Source organism: Sinohyriopsis cumingii, chromosome 15, assembly GCF_028554795.1.
Source record: "Sinohyriopsis cumingii isolate HCF-2022 chromosome 15, ASM2855479v2, whole genome shotgun sequence".
In the NCBI taxonomy this organism is placed as follows: Eukaryota; Metazoa; Mollusca; class Bivalvia; order Unionida; family Unionidae; genus Sinohyriopsis; species Sinohyriopsis cumingii.
The window spans coordinates 56,158,622-56,176,315 of record NC_142975.1 but is presented as its reverse complement, the minus strand read 5'-3'; the positions used below and the strand labels follow the sequence as shown (position 1 = coordinate 56,176,315).

Below are 17,694 nucleotides of genomic sequence, written 5' to 3'. Positions count from 1 at the left end.
TGTTTAGTTAGCAGTGATTGTATGTCTAGCAATGATTGTACATCTAGCAATGATTGTACATCTAGCAGTGATTGTTCATTAGGTCTAGCACTGATTGTACAGTAAGATGTAGCAGTGATTGTATGTCTAGCAATGATTGTACATCTAGCAATGATTGTACATCTAGCAGTGATTGTACATCTAGCAGTGATTGTTCATTAGGTCTAGCACTGATTGTACAGTAAGATGTAGCAGTGATTGTATGTCTAGCAGTGATTGTATGTCTAGCAATGATTGTACATCTAGCAATGATTGTACATCTAGCAATGATTGTACATCTAGCAGTGATTGTTCAGTTAGGTCTAGCACTGATTATACAGTAAGATGTGACAGTGATTGTACAGTAAGGTCTACTGTTAATTGTGATTTCCAGTAAGGTCTTGCAATGATTGTACAGTAAGGTCTTGCAATGATTGTACAGTAAGGTCTACTGTTAATTGTGATTTCCAGTAAGGTCTTGCAATGATTGTACAGATCCTATTCCTGTTTTGTTTTTTAATTTAAGGCAGATTTGACACATTTGCAGCTTGGCATTATTGGAATTTATGTACACTTGAAAGAATTTTCTATGTGGTTTTGGCCATTCAGAACACATAATTCAGATCTTGATGGTTAGATATGAATATAGGTAGGTTGTAATAATAAAGTAAATGTAGATATAAATATAGATGGATTGTAATAATAAAGTACATGTAGATATGAATATAGGTAGGTTGTAATAATAAAGTACATGTAGCTGTGAATTGTAGGTAGATGTACATGTAAGTATGAATTGTCAGACATTGCTATAATATATTGCATGTAGATATGAAGTACAGATATATTATAATAATGACATACATGTAGATATTAATTTTTTGTAGTTAGGTTGTATAGGTAATTTATATATTAAGTTGCACATGAAGTAAAATGTTTTATGAGAATGTTAACTTTCCTTGCACTCCTTTTTTTTTTAAAAATTGATTTTGCTCACAGCTTGATTTTAGAATTTTTAGATGTATGATCTTGTAGGTTTTAGGATGCAAGTTTTGTTGAGTTTTTGTAAACATTTTGTGGATAAGCATGTTAATGAGTCATGATGTCATATATGATGTGTTATGCAGTTTTCTTGACTGGACTCATTAGACACAAGTTAATCTTCAAGGAGGGGAAAACAAAACTACCTCGATTCATTAAATGTAGATAGGTAACAACTTTGTGGTGTCATTTTATGTACAGTGTTATTACACTATTTTTGGCTGAGATATGTTCCAGCAAGGCTGTGTCATTATAGTGCATAAACAATGCAAAAGTTTTATATATAACGATATGAAAAACATATAATTATAACATTTTTTTCCTTGCCCAATAAAATGTTGACTTTTTATGCTATAGAATCGCAGATGACATATCTGACCTCAATACTCTTTTGATTTCACCATAAATCTTACTAAAACAATCATCATATTATGGGCTTAGAGAATAAAAGGAAAAAGTACAAAAGTATAATCACTGTAGTCAAATCCAGATTTTGGCTTGTCTGGGTTTGGTCTTGATATGGGTTTTGATAATCAAATTCAGTGCAGATTGTCAGGGAACCAGACAAAACCATACAAGTACCTAATATGCTTTAATGTGCCCCTGTTATTCATGCATCTGGATTTTATTTTGGGGGCAATCTGATTCTGATGTTTCACTATGATAAAAAATGTATATTTAGCATTTTGATATTCAGCTATTTATTATATAGTTTACTTTCTCATCTCCAACAGGGTGTCTCTTAAATCCTGCCACTATCACTACAAAGGGAGGTAATCCATTTGTTGCAGTCCTGATAACATGGTTTCTTGTTCAGGTGAGAAAATGAGAATCAGTTATGGTATGCTCAGCATATATTATGTACTTCTAACATGTGTAAGGTTTGCATTTGCAACATGCACAATGAAGAAAATGTTGACATACCTCTATACTATTTTTTAAAACGAAGTGATTGCATTATTTTCATCCATTTAATGTGTAATAACCATAATGGAGGGGTTCTTTGTCTTGCAGTGGTTTTTTCCAGAAACTGGAACTGCATTGTTGTTGTTGTGGGATTTAATGCCATTTTTCAGCACATGGTAGGCTATACATGGCAGCCAGTATTAATGGTTGAGGAAGAACCTGGGAAAATGCCAGAAAGAACCACCGACCCACAAGAAGCTACTGGCAAGCTTTCTCACATACCCACATAGGCCGAATCTGAGACTCGAACCCACGCAGACAGAGGTGAGATGGCAGTGATCCGTAATGAAGAGCGCTTGAGACCACTTGGCCACTCAGGGCCCCAGAACTGCATTGACTCAGTGGTTAGCATGTCAGATTCATGACTGAGAAGGTACAGGTTTGAATCTTACAGTGGAATTGGCATGGGTCAGCTACCATGGTGTGTCATTGGACATTGCTCTTTACTCCAATTGCTTTGGCATATAATAACCTACTTGTGTTGCTTTTGCTGTTAAGCACCAGACAAAGCCAGACTTTTCAAAAATTCTATGCTGTTCTTTAAGAGAATGTCTGGTTCTCTGATGTTAATGAATGTGCATTCACAGTTTGGTCTGTCAATTTTATTGTACTTCATGAATAGTGGAGGCTGCTTTTTAGTTTTGTCTGAACAGCAGTTTCAGATGAAGGTTGGCTGCTGCAGTGTGTAACCTGTTTATTTCTGGAAAATGTTGAATTTATTGGAGGAGCAGATGCTTGAGTTGAGATAGGATTAGATATATGGTTGGTACAGTAAGTCAAACATACTATTTTTCTGTCAAATTTTGCATTTTCCCCTTCTTTTATTCTTTTAAATTAGCCCTACTTTTTTTAATACAAAAGTGTGCCTAACATCTGACTTAAAATACTGCACAGGCCTGCTTAGTGAAAATGTCAACTGGAAAGTTGTGTAGCCAGGTAAGTGATGTTAATACCACTTGTGTCTCTTGTTGTCTTGCCTGCAGTAGTGGAGTACAAGGCATAGGTTTTACTTTTCAGTTAGATTTTTTAAATTTAAAGTTGTCGTTTTTATACCTTACTTATTTTGTGCTATTTGTTGCAAACAGAGACAAATCAAAATATTCTCCAGCCATATTAGAGGAGAGAATGTTTATGCAGAAATGCTGTAAGTTTGAGATGTAATGAAGCCCAATAGATAAACATAAAATCATATTGTTACACATATAAATTTCTTTATATCCAATGTGAAATATTATATAAGACACAAATTGGGACCTTACAAAATACTTTTTAATTATCAGATGTTCTGTTACATCACATTTTATTATAAATAGATGAATGCAACAAAAAAGTCTTAGTTTGAGATTCAAAAAATGAAAAGTGGTAAGTGTTTTTTGGTATTAAATATTTATCATCTTTAATTCTGTGAATTCATTTACTTTGTTTGTTTCAATATTAGGAACCCACAGTATCTCATTTTGCTTACACAATTGATACCTACCCAGTCCAGTATCTCATTTTGCTTGTACAATTGATACCTACCCAGTCCAGTATCTCATTTGGCTTATACAATTGATGCCTACCCAGTCCAGTATCTCATTTTGCTTATACAAGTGATACCTACCCAGTCCAGTATCTCGCTTGTATTTCAGTCCAGCTGCGAACTGCAAAGACCAAGACCTGCCACCTCATGGTCTATGCAGTTTGTTAGTAGTAATAAGTAAAACAAATAACATTGATCCTAATATCATTTTATGGCAGTTCAGGGTCGGTATTGTTTTGAGGTTGGACTCGACTTCTAAGCAAGTATAGATGGTACCACCATGGATATTACTTGAATGGGTTAAAGAAGTCTCAAAAATAAAAGTTACTGGTGTTTTATTGGGCACAAATTCCAAGAAAGAATGAACCTCCAGTGTGGGGAGGTCCCAACATAGGCTGAGGTAGCTAACTCATCAGGAATGTATATAGATGTTGATGGGAGCAAAGTGTTTAACATTATTGGAAAGGAAGCTATCTCATCTAGTATGTACATACTCACTGATGAGAACACAATTGTTTTTTATTTTTACATAATTAGAAAGGGAGCTAACTAATCTAGTATGTACATACACATTTGGGGATCACAGTTTTTAACATCATTGGAAAGTCAGCTAACTCATCTAGTATGTACATACACATTGATGGGAACAGTTGTTTTTTTTTTTTCAACATGATTGGAAAGGGAGCTAAGTCATAGAGTATGTACATACACAGTGGTGGGAGCAGTTTTATTTAACACCATTGGAAAGGGAGCTAACTCATCTAGCATGTACAAACACATTGAGGGGAGCACAGTTTGTTTGATTTGGGGGGGTTTTCTCCACATAATTGGAAAGGGAGTTAACTCATCTAGTATGTACATATACATTGATGGGAGGAGGTTTTTTTACATCATTGGTTAGAACTTAGTAAGATGAATTTTAGTCTCTTGCAATACCCCCCCCCAATTTTTTTGAAGTGCAAAATGGGGGTATTATGTTTATAGTAATTGAAAAATATTGGTCTACTGTATTAAATGATCATAACCTAGTTGAAAACTTAATTTTTCTTTTTTCAGCTTGTTTTGTTGATTGGAACACTGAATGCCATTGCACCAATAACCTCTGTGTTCTTTTTACTCTGTTATGCATCCACCAACCTGGCTTGCATGGTTCTGGACCTGGCTTCTGCTCCAAACTTCAGGTATTTATCTGTGTATAACACACACCTAATTTTAGGTATTTATCTGTGTATAATACACACCTAATTTTAGGTATTTATGTGTATAACACAACTAATGGTAGGTATTTATCTGTGTATAACACACACCTAATGTTAAATATTTATCTGTGTAACACACCTGATGGCAGGTATTTATCTCTGTATATTCACACCTGACTTATGGTATTTATCTGTGTATGTATATACACATTGATGGAAGCATTTCTTTTTCATGCCTGTAACTAACAGAGACCAAAATATGTAATTTCATGATGTGTTGTCCTACCAGGGTCTTTCTGTTTCCTGAAATAATTAGCATAAAGACCAAGCTATGCCAGGACATTATTCAGTAGTAAAGACAGGGTAAGAAAATCCCCACGATCTCAGCCAGTCAGTAAAGAGAATACTTCAAAACAATTTTGTGGGCTTATTTGGAGCAATCAGAATCACATAAAGTGATATGTTCACATGTTGACATATCTGAAATGTTAATTAGCACAGTGTGTACCAACTGTGTGATGATCACTGAGTTGGAAACCATGAAACATTTTGTTGTTCAGTATACCACAGTATTTCTGAACATACTGTGATATGTACCATACTTTACTTCAATTAGTTTAGAGACCAGCAAATTATTGTTCATTGGCAGGGATCTGACGTTTTTGTAAACACAATTTGCACCACTAGCTGGAATAAATATCTTGCTCTGATTTTTAGACAATATTCTCAAGCTCCTATTTGACAGATCTTTCCATCTAAAAGGGTTTAATATGACCTGGTGGGACTTGTAGCAACAGCACAACAGACAGGGCAAACTCTGGGTTAAGAGGTGTAACTTCCTCCATTCTTTACCTAATTTCCTCAAGTATTATGGTTGGTATTGTAGCTGAAAAAGAAATCACTTTTAGATTAAAGATAATTTTTTCATAATATTTGTTTAATCATAACTTATGCACCCAAGTCATCCCTGCAGTAACTTTTCTGGCAAGCTTGCATTTCTGCTTCAGAGAGTAACTAGCAAATGAAAGGATTTGATGCTTGACCCTCCATCCAAGGGTAGATCACTCGCATCTGACTGTCAGATGTTCATATAGCTTGATCAGTTTTTGTTGCTGAAACAAGCCCCAAAAAATGGTTAAAATCTTTTTAGCTGGGAGTGATGAATTTATGACACAGTAGATGTTTTCCCAACATATTATGGTCAGGTATTATTTAAAAAATATATTTTACTGAATATGTTAGTTATCCATTTAACATATAGAGCAATGGAGTCATCAGTAATTTAACATATAGAGCAATGGAGTCATCAGTAATTCAGAATGAACCTGTTTATCTGAAAGGCATGTGTCTCACCTGTCTAATTGGATTAACTTTCTTAGCTGTGGTAATTTCAACATAAGGAGTATTAATGTTTTTGATATTACTTCAAATAGAATTGTTTGGTATATTGTTATAGATCTCAATTTTTTCTACTATATTAACTCATGTATAATTTTCTATTGATTAAACCAAACAAACTGCATAGACCCAGATCAGTGGGTTATGCAGTGGACGATCTTGATCTCTGCAGCTTTCAGTGAGATCTGACTTTATGAGCAAGTATACACTGTATGTTGTGCAGAATCCTTGTTCCTCTCTCCTGCCTATGATTAAGTCAAGACTTGCATACAACTTCAGTGGCCTTGAGTGTATTAAATTCATTCAATTCTTGTTACAATGACATTTACTGAAATGGAGTATTTAGGTTTTGAGAGAAAATTTATTGGAATAATCATGCTCATTAGTTGGTTGATTGTTATGGACTAATGCCATTTTTGGGCACATGATATACTGTACACTGTGGCCAGTATATTTTGAGGAGGATGAACCTGGGATGAACCATCGACTCACTGGTAGCTTCTGGCAAGCTTTCCCACATAACCATGTTGGCCAAGCCCAAAAGTCAAACCTATGCTGTGTGAGATGCGAGTGATCTATAAAGACCACTCCTCCACCTAGGGCCCCATGTTAAGTAGTATATTTCATTTGTTCCAACTTAACAGCAATTTCCATGTAACATATATGTTCTTTACAATAGCATCAACATTTCTTGGGATCTTAAATAATTGGGAATAAGTCAGATGTATGTAAATATTTTATTTCTAGAAAATAGTTTTAAATATGGAAAAGTATTTTCAAGATTTAAGGTGTATTTTGATAATAAAAGGTATTAAGTATAGTTTTATATCTGAGTCTCATTATTCTAAGATAAGACCAGGACAGTGTCTCCTCTAAATAAAATACATGAACTATATCATAACAGATTCATGACAGATGACAGAATGACTGGAAATGAAACCTTATTATTGTAAAAAGAGCTGATTGTAGTTAGAAAATAATCACTTAAAAAAAGGCATTGTATATACTCAGATATAAATTGAGTCCATTTGCAAACAACATAGACCCTGATCTGCCATCATATAATGTGCCAGCAGATCAGGGTGTATATTTTATTTGTTTGACTGATTACTCCTAACAAACTGCATAGACTTAGATCTACCAGTGCATCATGTTTTAGCAGATCTGGATCTGTGTTGGAATTGACTTATAATTGGGTATATATGCTGCTTATTTGATAAATTAATACCTGCTTTCAGTGTTGCAACTTAAAATGAATTTTATCAAACAGTGCTGAATTGAAAACTGATATTTATTTCTTTAAATAGGTACTTCGTTTTGAGTCATTATTTTGATTCTAAAGAGACATACACACCCAGTTTTACTGTCAACCTAGCAAGCATTTTATTTGGCTGTTGTCTCCACTCATGTGACAGCATTAAAATATTATGTCATTTAGTGTTACTATTGGTGCGCTGTTCTGGCCTTTAAAAGAGATATTTATTGTGCATGATAAATACCATTTTTTTCTTCATTGCATTGTAAATGAACGTAAATTGAGTTATAGTTAGAATTTGCAGTTCGAATATCATTGCTCGGTCTGCAGGCAAACATAATGCACTGCTAAACTCTAGCACGGTGACATATTGAATTGCAAGATTTTGTATCAAATTAAAATCATTACCATACATACTCCCTTGTAAGTCAAGCCCAACAGCATAGACCCTGACATAATGAGCCTTCATATCATCAGGATCTGTTTATTCTACTGATTACTCCTAACAAATCATATAGACCCTGATTGGCTGGTATTATGCAATGGCAAATCTGGTTCTATGCAGCTTGTAGTTTGACTCAGTTTGTAATTGATTATGGTAAGTTGTATTTCTCTGATAATAATGGATTTTTATGCAACTTTTTCAGGCCAACATTCAAATTCTTTTGCTGGCAAAGCTGCTTAGTTGGAATGGTTGGCTGCATCATCATGTGTTTCCTGATTAGTCCTCTCTTTTCATCAGTTTCCATCGCAGCTATGTTGATCCTTATCATCTTGCTACACTTCCGGTCCGTTCCATCCCAGTGGGGTTCAGTAAGCCAGGCCTTGATATTCCATCAAGTTCGGAAATATCTCCTGATGCTTGACATTCGAAAGGCCCATGTCAAGTTTTGGCGACCCCAGATTCTACTTATGGTGGCCAACCCACGACATTCCTGTGAGCTTATGGAGTTCATTAATGATATCAAGAAAAGCGGGCTTTACGTGATAGGGCACGTAAAAGTGGGCGACCTCAATGATTTCTCAGAGGATCCAATTGCAGAGGATTATCCAAAATGGCTGAAACTGATCAATCACATGAAGCTTAAAGCCTTCGTAGAGTTGAGTCTGACCAAATCTGTGACAGATGGACTCCACCAATTGATACGGCTCTCTGGTCTTGGAGGTATGAAACCAAATACAGTTTGCCTTGGCTTCTATGATAATGTTGCACCCTCAGATACACTGGTGAAAATAAGAAAACAGAGGCGACGATTCTTTGGAAATGGTGACGATGAAAATGATTTGGGTTTCAATACATTACAATCTGTTCGTACAGAGTTTGATCCAAAATCTATTACCGGAGAAGAGTATGTGCAGATGGTTAAAGATACCTTGAAGCTTCAGAAAAACATTTGTTTATGCCGCCATTTTCATCAGCTGGACAAGAATGTCATATTGCAGTCACAAGGTAAATTCTACATCGACGTTTGGCCTGTGAACTTTTTTCGACCTGAAACATCATGCTACTTTGATAATACGTGTCTATTTATGCTTCAGCTGGCATGTATATTAAATATGGTTTCTGGCTGGAAAAAGAAAACCACTTTGCGAGTCTTTCTTTTTGTTGACACTGCTAAAGAGAACACCTTGGGGAAAAAGGAGCAGCTTGAAATATTCCTACGACAGCTACGCATTCTTGCAAAAATTCAGATAGTGTCATGGGACAATATACCTAACGTGAAACCAATGGAGCAACTTGATCTGAGTGTCAACTACTCACATGCTCACATGCAAGAATACAAGGAGGCTCAGTTGGACTTTCTGACAGACATCAATCGTCTTATTGTCTCAAACTCCAATCGAAGTGCTATTTCATTCCTATACCTTCCACTAGTGCCTGCTGCTGATGATAAACATGCAACGTACCTACAACAACTTGAGCTGCTTTCAAACAACCTCCCTCCAACCATGTTTGTACATGGCCTTCATCCAGTAACATCAACTTCTCTTTGAACTATTTTAAAAATGTCAGTATATGAAATTTGCAAGGACTCAAACTTGTTTTCAGGCTTTCTAGTGGACCAGAAGAGCTTTTAGGTTGACCTGTTTTCTGTCCATCCATTAGCACAGGTTTGTTTTTGCTACTCCTCCTAAACTACTTGCAGAATTTCCATGATACTTTACACATGCATTTATCCCACAATTTAGTTGATCCTAAATGAAAAAAGTCCCATTCTGACATTCATTATGACTACCATGATTACTGACTTAAAAATCTTTGTCTTTTGCAATTCCTTCTAAATGGAAAGTCATGATGGCATGGAGTATTCAAATTAAGGAGTACTCATGGGAAGTCATAATGACATGGAGTATTCTCAGTAAGGAGTACTCGTGGAAAATCATGATGACATGGAGTATTCTCAGTAAGGAGTATTCGTGGAAAATCATGATGACATGGAGTATTCTCAGTAAGGAGTACTCATGGGAAGTAATGATGACATGGAGTATTCTCAGTAAGGAGTACTCACGGGAAGTAATGATGACATGGAGTATTCTCAGTAAGGAGTGCTCATGGAAAATCATGATGATATGAAGGGGTATTCTCAGTAAGGAGTACTCACATCTACCATCTGACCTTGATTTGGAGACAGTCTTGAAAATCTCATTATAGCTTCTCCTGGATGGATGGTTATATCTTCATGGTCTTTTCTTCAGAAGACTTCTATTGATGTTTGGTTGATCTTAAATGAAAATGGTGCCTATCTGACATCAAATATGGTAGCCTTAGAAACTGTGCTAAAAAGGTTGATATTGCTGCTCCTCCTAACTGGAAAGTCATATCAATATGGAGTTTTCACCACAAGACTTTTTATGGTTCGAGTTGGTCAGAAATGAAATTAATACCAATATGATATCCAATATGTCCACCATCTTGAAAATCTTGTTATCGCTGCTTTCCTGAATGAATCGTCATATTGGAATAGTGTTTTCACTAAAAGACTTCTTATGATGTCAGTTTGGTACTAAATGAAAATGGTACCTCACTTACATACGTTATGGCCTCCATGGTGGCCATCTTGAAAATCTGTTACTGCTCAAGAATATCAAAGATGGTTTCAATACTCAACAATTAAAAAAAAAAGATATGGTCTTGTCTTGGATTCCTATAAATTTCTTCTTGGCCACTAGAATAATCAGTTCCATCAGGGGACGCTTGTTTAAAGTTTCGAGTTCATTAAGATTTCATTAACAAACCCAGATAGACATGACTTTTGGGGGGAAAATGCAGGATTTATAGATATAAAATAGTATATACCATTAGTACTAGTATTATTACCCTTACTCCTACCTCATGGATGGGGTACTAACATGAACATGTACATGTCAATGGAGCAAGCAGGGGGTGATTCACACCCAGTGCTCTTTTAGCATAATAGCAATAATTTGAACATATTCCTTGCATATAATGAAATAAATTGAGTAGTCCTCCTATTTAATACTAGAAGTATCGCAAATCATTGTAGAAATAGTTGTAAGATCTCGGTTACCTTTCTTATTTGATATTTTCATTTAGATCGTCCGCTATATTCAAATAATGATTACTTCCGTTTTCAGCCTCGTTTGTTTGTGTGACATAAAAGGACATTGAAGCCTTATTTGGAAACGTAAACAAATCGTAGTAATAATATGGCACGGTTTGAGTCAGAAATTCTGCACATTGAAATAAATACGGTTTATCTGCAACTTTAAAATTCCAACAAGAAGCCATTATTCACCACTTTATTGATAATAACAGTGTAGAATATCCAAATATGGTCTGGCAAGCCTTATGTAGAAAAGGGGTCACTGCGAGAGTCTCATGTTATCTGTCATGGCAGACATGGTGAGATTAGTGTAACCATTCCAATTTATTTTATCATGTAAGGGCTTAATAAATTCAAACTAAGCCAAACTTCTTTTAGAACATGATTATACTTTTTTAGTAGATTTTTACACAATACGTTTTTCTGACTTTAGTGATAATTTTTGTTGCTCCATTAGATGATATGGGTTCAGTTCAAAGCCTCACCCACAACAAATCAAGTTAAGACATCATTGCTAATATACTATATGTGGAAATTCATAAAATTCAAACTTTTGTTGCCATTTAGAAAGTTTATTGGCATTGATTAACATTCAACATCATATTTTCTAGTTTTTTTTAAAAAGACATCTTGCATAAAAGAAATTTAGGAAACATACGTTTTGTCTCACCTCTGTTCAAGTGAGAAGCATATTACATGCGGGTGTGCATGACATGTTTGTGCAATTAGAAAGTACTGACAAGAGTTACAATTTTGTCTCATACTGATTGTATGAGAGATTGTACAATGGACTTGACTAAAGTTGACAAGAAAGTAATGTCAAGAGCAGGGGTGGGCAAAATATGGCCCACAAGATCTGGTCCGTGACCTGACTTTATCAATTAATTTCCATTATAGGGTTGGCTTTTAAAAATCACTTAACTAGTCCATGCCCTGGATGAAGCTGCCCATACCTGTCAGGAGTGACACTTTTATTCATTCTGATTGTATGAGAGACTGTAGCAATGAAACCTCACTATGTATGAGAGATTGTAAAATTAGACCTCACTGTGTATGAGATTGTTCAATGAGGCCTCACTGTGTGAGAGATTGTACAGTGAGACCTCACTATGTATGAGAAATCGTCCAATGAGACCTCACTATGTATGAGAGATTGTCCAATGAGACCTCACTATGTACAAGAGATTATACAATGAGACCTCACTATGTATGAGAGATTGTCCAATGAGACCTCACTGTGCATGAGAGATTATACGAGACCTCACTGTGTATGAGATTGTACAGTGAGGCATCACTAAAGTTGATGCATGTGAGTAAAATTATATTTATAAAATCTATTAAGAACAAAATATTTTATAGTAATTTTTAACAATAAGTCAAGTCAAACTGCAAACAAAATAGACCATGATCTGCCATTACATAATACACTGGCAGATTGGGGTCTATGTTTGTTCTTCTGATTACTCCTGACTGCAGAGAACTAGATTTGATGGTGCATTTAATGGCAGATCTGGGTCAATACGGTTTCTGATTGAGTAATAAAATTGTAAATTAGGTATCAGTTATAGTTTTTGCTTGTAGCTGCATGTTAAGGATAATGTTACTCTATATACTCACCTATGAGTCAAATATAACTGCACAGACCCAGATTTGCAATTGTGAATGCACCAGAAGATCTAGATCTATGCAGTTTGTTATATAGTAATCATTACAACAAATGACATAGACCCTGACCTGCCAGGGCATCCTGCATTAGCAGATCAGAGCCTGTGTTGCTTGCAGTTCAGTTCTTCTTATACATGGGTATATACAGTAGGTGTTGATTTCAAAGCTCTAGGCAAACAGTTTAATTTTACTCAATGGGCTATTGGTTTGTGGCACAAGGTGACCAGAGCAAATGACCAAGAGAAGTCATGAAAATTTGGTTCAGTTACATGTGAGTTATCTCCAACCCACTTGAGCCACTTGCTAAGATATTTTTTGAAGAACCAATATGTACTATTTTTCAGTTTTATATTATAGATACTTTCTATCATGTATATATTCTGGTGTTTTTTACAGTTGGTGATGATCTGCATTCAGATATCTTATGTTACTAAAAATAAAAATTCAGACTTAAAATGACTTCTTAACAGAAATTGTTCAGCAGAATTTGGCATCATTTAGCAAAACATTCTGGCATGAAGTGCTTTTTATTGAATAATATTACTACTGTTATTATAAATATAAAATCATTTGAATGACCTATCCAACTCCACTCAGCCAAATTGGACTAAAGCATCTTGGCATGAATGACTTTTAAGTTTGTACAAATTTTTCCAGTCAACCAATGTGACTTTTGCTGCTAAAAATATAAAAACTTTTAATAACTTCTAAACTGCTATTTAACAGAATTTGACCAGATTTAACAAAGTATGTCCTGGCTTCAAGGCCTTTCACATTTATAGAAATGATGCCAATCCACCATTAGATATGGCAGAAATATCCTAAAAATATATGTATACAACCCACATCATTGAAAGAAGTCTCTAGAGAAAACATCCTGCTTACCCAGATAATTTTGCCAATTTCTGTTGCAAAACTTTTAAGATATCTAGTTGGTTCTAAAAGGAAAAGGTGCCGATTTTACATCCAGTATGGCCACCTTGAAACCATTTTCAAAATCTTCCTACTACCTAAATGGATGGTCATATCAATATTTAGTTTTCATCAAAGGACTTCTTATGAAGTCTTGTTGATCCTAAATGCAAATTGTGCTGATTTTGCATCCAATATGGCCACCAGCTGATTTCAACACTCAGCATTAAAAAGAAGAAATGGTCTTGTATTCCTGGAAATTCTTTTCAGCCAGTACAGCACCAGTCATTTTGAGGGGTATATTTTTGTGGGACCATTGCTAACCATTCCTCTAGTGTCTCATATCTTATATTATTTAGTTGATTTTTTTACATAAAGTAATCAATTATGATTGATTTTTCATAACAGTGTTAATTTCTATTGCATATCCAACCTTTTACTTTCTAATACTTGTAGCAATCACATGTATCTTTTATTCATCTGTTGCTTGTTTTTGTGTTTGTGGGTTTGTTTGCTTTTTAGTTTTTTTTAAATTTATAAACCCTCCTAGTTCAATTTTGCATGTAAGAAAATTAGAATCTTCCGCACTCATTCTCTTTACATGAGAGTTGAAATTTTAACTTTTGGGCCAACTTAATTATTTATACATCGTTCTTTTGTAAATTTTTTAAATTTTTAATGATTTAGACAAGAAAGTAATGATCTCATATAATTAACAAGTCATAAAATAGTAAAGCACAAAATATAAAAATTAGAATCAGCATTGTATGAAACAGACAGAAACACACACACACACTAAAATCCATCTATAACTAACAAACTCAGATTAGCAAAATATCAAAGATTACAAATCACTTTACAAGGCCCACTCCTTTACCTCAGTTATAAGTAAATTTGAACTTGATGTAAGTTTGGGTGTTCCAACATCCTAACATTGTACATGATCCAAACTAAAAGAAATATAAAGTCAAACGTGTATACCAGTCACTCAGGGGACCATCTATAAGCCGTCATTCCGAACAGGTAATCTTGATATGCAGGTGATTTTGTATGTCCCTAATGTGTACTGTATGTCCCTATTTTGTACTGAACTTTAACTTTATTCTTAGATGGTCTTTATTAGTATTGGTTGCTCCTGCAGGGTTTACTGTAAAAGAACCTCATTTGTAAGAACTGCTTGCCACACAAATCTTTTTCTTTTTTTTTTTTTGATAAATGGGACCTTGGAAGAACAAGTTTTTGTTATAACTAGATCTGCATAATAGGGTTGCATATACATGGTTCCGGTTTTCCTGGGACCTTCCTTAACCAAATATACTTATTGCCATGTATGGCCTATAATGTACTGTAAAATGTTCTTAAACCCCACACGACCCACATTCACAATGGAATGAGTTTAGCTTTAAGGGCAATCCATGACTTTACATTTCATGTGAAGTAGAGGGTGCTACTGTAGTTTCCTACTTACATGAAATGCACAAGTTTTAGGATGACACCTTTCAAGCTAATTGCATGCTGGGTAAAAACTAAATTATGCCCATGGCCTCAGTAATTCCTTTCCATCAATGTTAGATATGCCATTTTTAATTTGATGACTTTATAAGAAAATATGTTGTATTGTGAATCAGATACATAAAAAGATGTCTTAAAAATAACATGGTGTGAAAATTTTGCTTACATTTTTGTGTTAGTACATTTTGACTCATGCAGTTTCAAACCTGTACAGTATTGAACTAATGGCGAAACCTCATTGACATGCCGTGCTGTTTTGGGTTGAGCTGCTGTTAACTTACGATTGCACACAAAAACGTCGACTCGGTGAAATTATTATAGGGATAAACATACATGGTAACTTGCATGACACATGTAATGATACATAATTGTGTGCTGTTTTTATTGAGTAGTTGATTATTCATACACCAGTCAGGTAAATGGCATTATACCTTATGCGTTTAATCTGTATAGTAGTCGGGTGGTTCACTGTTTAAAAATGGAGATCCTTACGATAAGAGGTATCAACTTACACATTTTTACAACGCCAGGGATATCGGCAAATACATTTTGTCTGAAATATTTCAAAACGAATGATCGAGCAATGTCGGATGGTATAACTAAAATCTCTGTTCCTTAAAAATCTTATCTGACATAAAGAATATTTATCAACATGTACAAGAGTCATAAAATGTGTGGTGTGATTCCATGCATGCATGTTTTTTTCTTTCAATTTTCAGTTATTGCTTCCTTTTGACACCTTATTGTTTAATTTGAGTGTGATGATGAGTGCTTATGTATCAATTTGACCATAGCTCTATCTGTAAATAATGATACGCTTACCTTTCGACAATATTATTTATAGTTTAATACTTTTTATATTTTCTTTAACCAGAACAAAGCTTTGTATTTCCATTTTATTTATGCTAGGCTGTGAATAACTACATTTTCAAAGAGCAACAGTTTTGTTACTTCATATGAAATATGAAATATCTTTGTTCACTGCCGTGTCAGTAACATTATGTGCTAGTTTTAGATGCTTGCATTGTCTAGTGGTGTGGTCACCTTGTATGTGGTAAGTATGGTCACCTCATATGCAGGCAAATCATGTTTAAACCCAAATATGTGCACATTTTATCTTAAATTTTTTCATGTATATTTTTACATTGAATTGTGATGGAAAATTATGTTACTAATGATATTTTCTGTGCAAATAAACACAAAACAAAGCAGAACAAAAATGGTTAACATGAGATTATTGCACAGAATACATTAAGAAATCTGCTACTTCAGTCTGTTTTACATATTGCCAGCCAATACATTTGAAAATAGAAAGAAACTTTGCTTACTCAAAGTGAATGATGGATGAATATCATTTTTGTCACTCATCAAACTACCAAGGTTTTTATTTGATATAATATATGTTATTCACTTGTATTAAGCACATATCATTTCTATAATCTATTTTTGACTTATCACATCTCTGTCAATAAAATTTGCTGTTACAATTTTGTGTTTTTGTTTTCATTGAGCAAGAGGAAAGATAGTGATTGTATGTTTGATAACTTTTGGCTTAACAGTAAGTTTAAACCAAATAATGTACACATAGTTTATTATGTTCTCATGTGTAAATCATTTAGGGAGGATATGTGGATGTTATTTAGGGAGGATATGTGGATGTTATTTACATGTGGATTTTCTAAACATAAGAATGAATGATGTTGTTATCTGTTAGAGGTGTGATCGATCTAATTCCTCTAAGGTTTATAATTTTGCATCCTTGCAAAGCTCCAGAAAACATTTCTCCACTTACATGTCCCCACATATAGGTCAATGGCAAATGGATTTTGATGAAACCCATGCAACAAAAAAAAATCACTTTTCCTAAATTGATTCATATAGTTTTAAACAGGTCCTTGATGTAGGGTTATCCAGTTTTCAGGGAACCAAGTCAGATGCAAATTTAGGTAATGTTTATAGTAAAAAAAATGTCCTGCCTTCTAGTTTCTATTACAACAATTTCCATGCTTTGGGTGATCCAGTTTTCAGGGAACCAAGTCAGATGCAAATTTAGGTAATGTTTATTGTAAGAAAAATGTCCTGCCTTCTAGTTTCTATTGCAATAATTTCCATGCTCTGGGTGATTTGTCCTGCCTTCTAGTTTCTATTACAACAATTTCCATGCTTTGGGTGATTTGTAATGCCTTTTAGTTTCTATTACAACAATTTCCATGCTTTGGGTGATTTGTTTATAATGTGGTAATTGGTCATCATGTGACTAATTATTTTAATTATTAATATATTTTTATAATATAATGATATATAATCACACTGACACTAATCTTCATTCACATCGGTGAAACATAATATTGTGTATTACTAATATAATCACGTAAAACCTGGATGTGCAGGAAAATGTGTTTTGCTTTGCTCTTAAGCGATCCAATTTTTACTTCATTTAAGAGTTTATTGTTGTCTTTTTCTGAGTTTATCATAGCGTAAACTGTCAGTTGCCAAATCACACAGCAAATAATGCCTGAAGCTGTGTGAGTCAGCAACTGACATTTTATACCAAGATAAACTCGGAAAAAGACAACATTAAACTCTTATAATTCCAATTCTTTATAATTTTATTTATTCTTTATTTTTATTTTGTGTTATAAA

General features: G+C 34.4%; 1 protein-coding gene across 1 annotated transcript in view; it reads left to right on the top strand.

The window, feature by feature from the left end:
* The window catches only part of LOC149781838 (solute carrier family 12 member 9-like), a 48,800-nt gene extending 32,262 nt beyond the window's left edge, over positions 1-16,538 (top strand). Inside the window, exons 9-11 of the mRNA XM_089936026.1 lie at positions 1,791-1,873; positions 4,601-4,725; positions 8,044-16,538. Coding sequence (XP_089792152.1) covers positions 1,791-1,873; positions 4,601-4,725; positions 8,044-9,391 — 1,556 coding nt within the window. The 3' untranslated portion in view covers positions 9,392-16,538. The remainder of the gene's footprint in view (positions 1-1,790; positions 1,874-4,600; positions 4,726-8,043) is intronic.
* Positions 16,539-17,694: the final 1,156 nt, after the last annotated feature.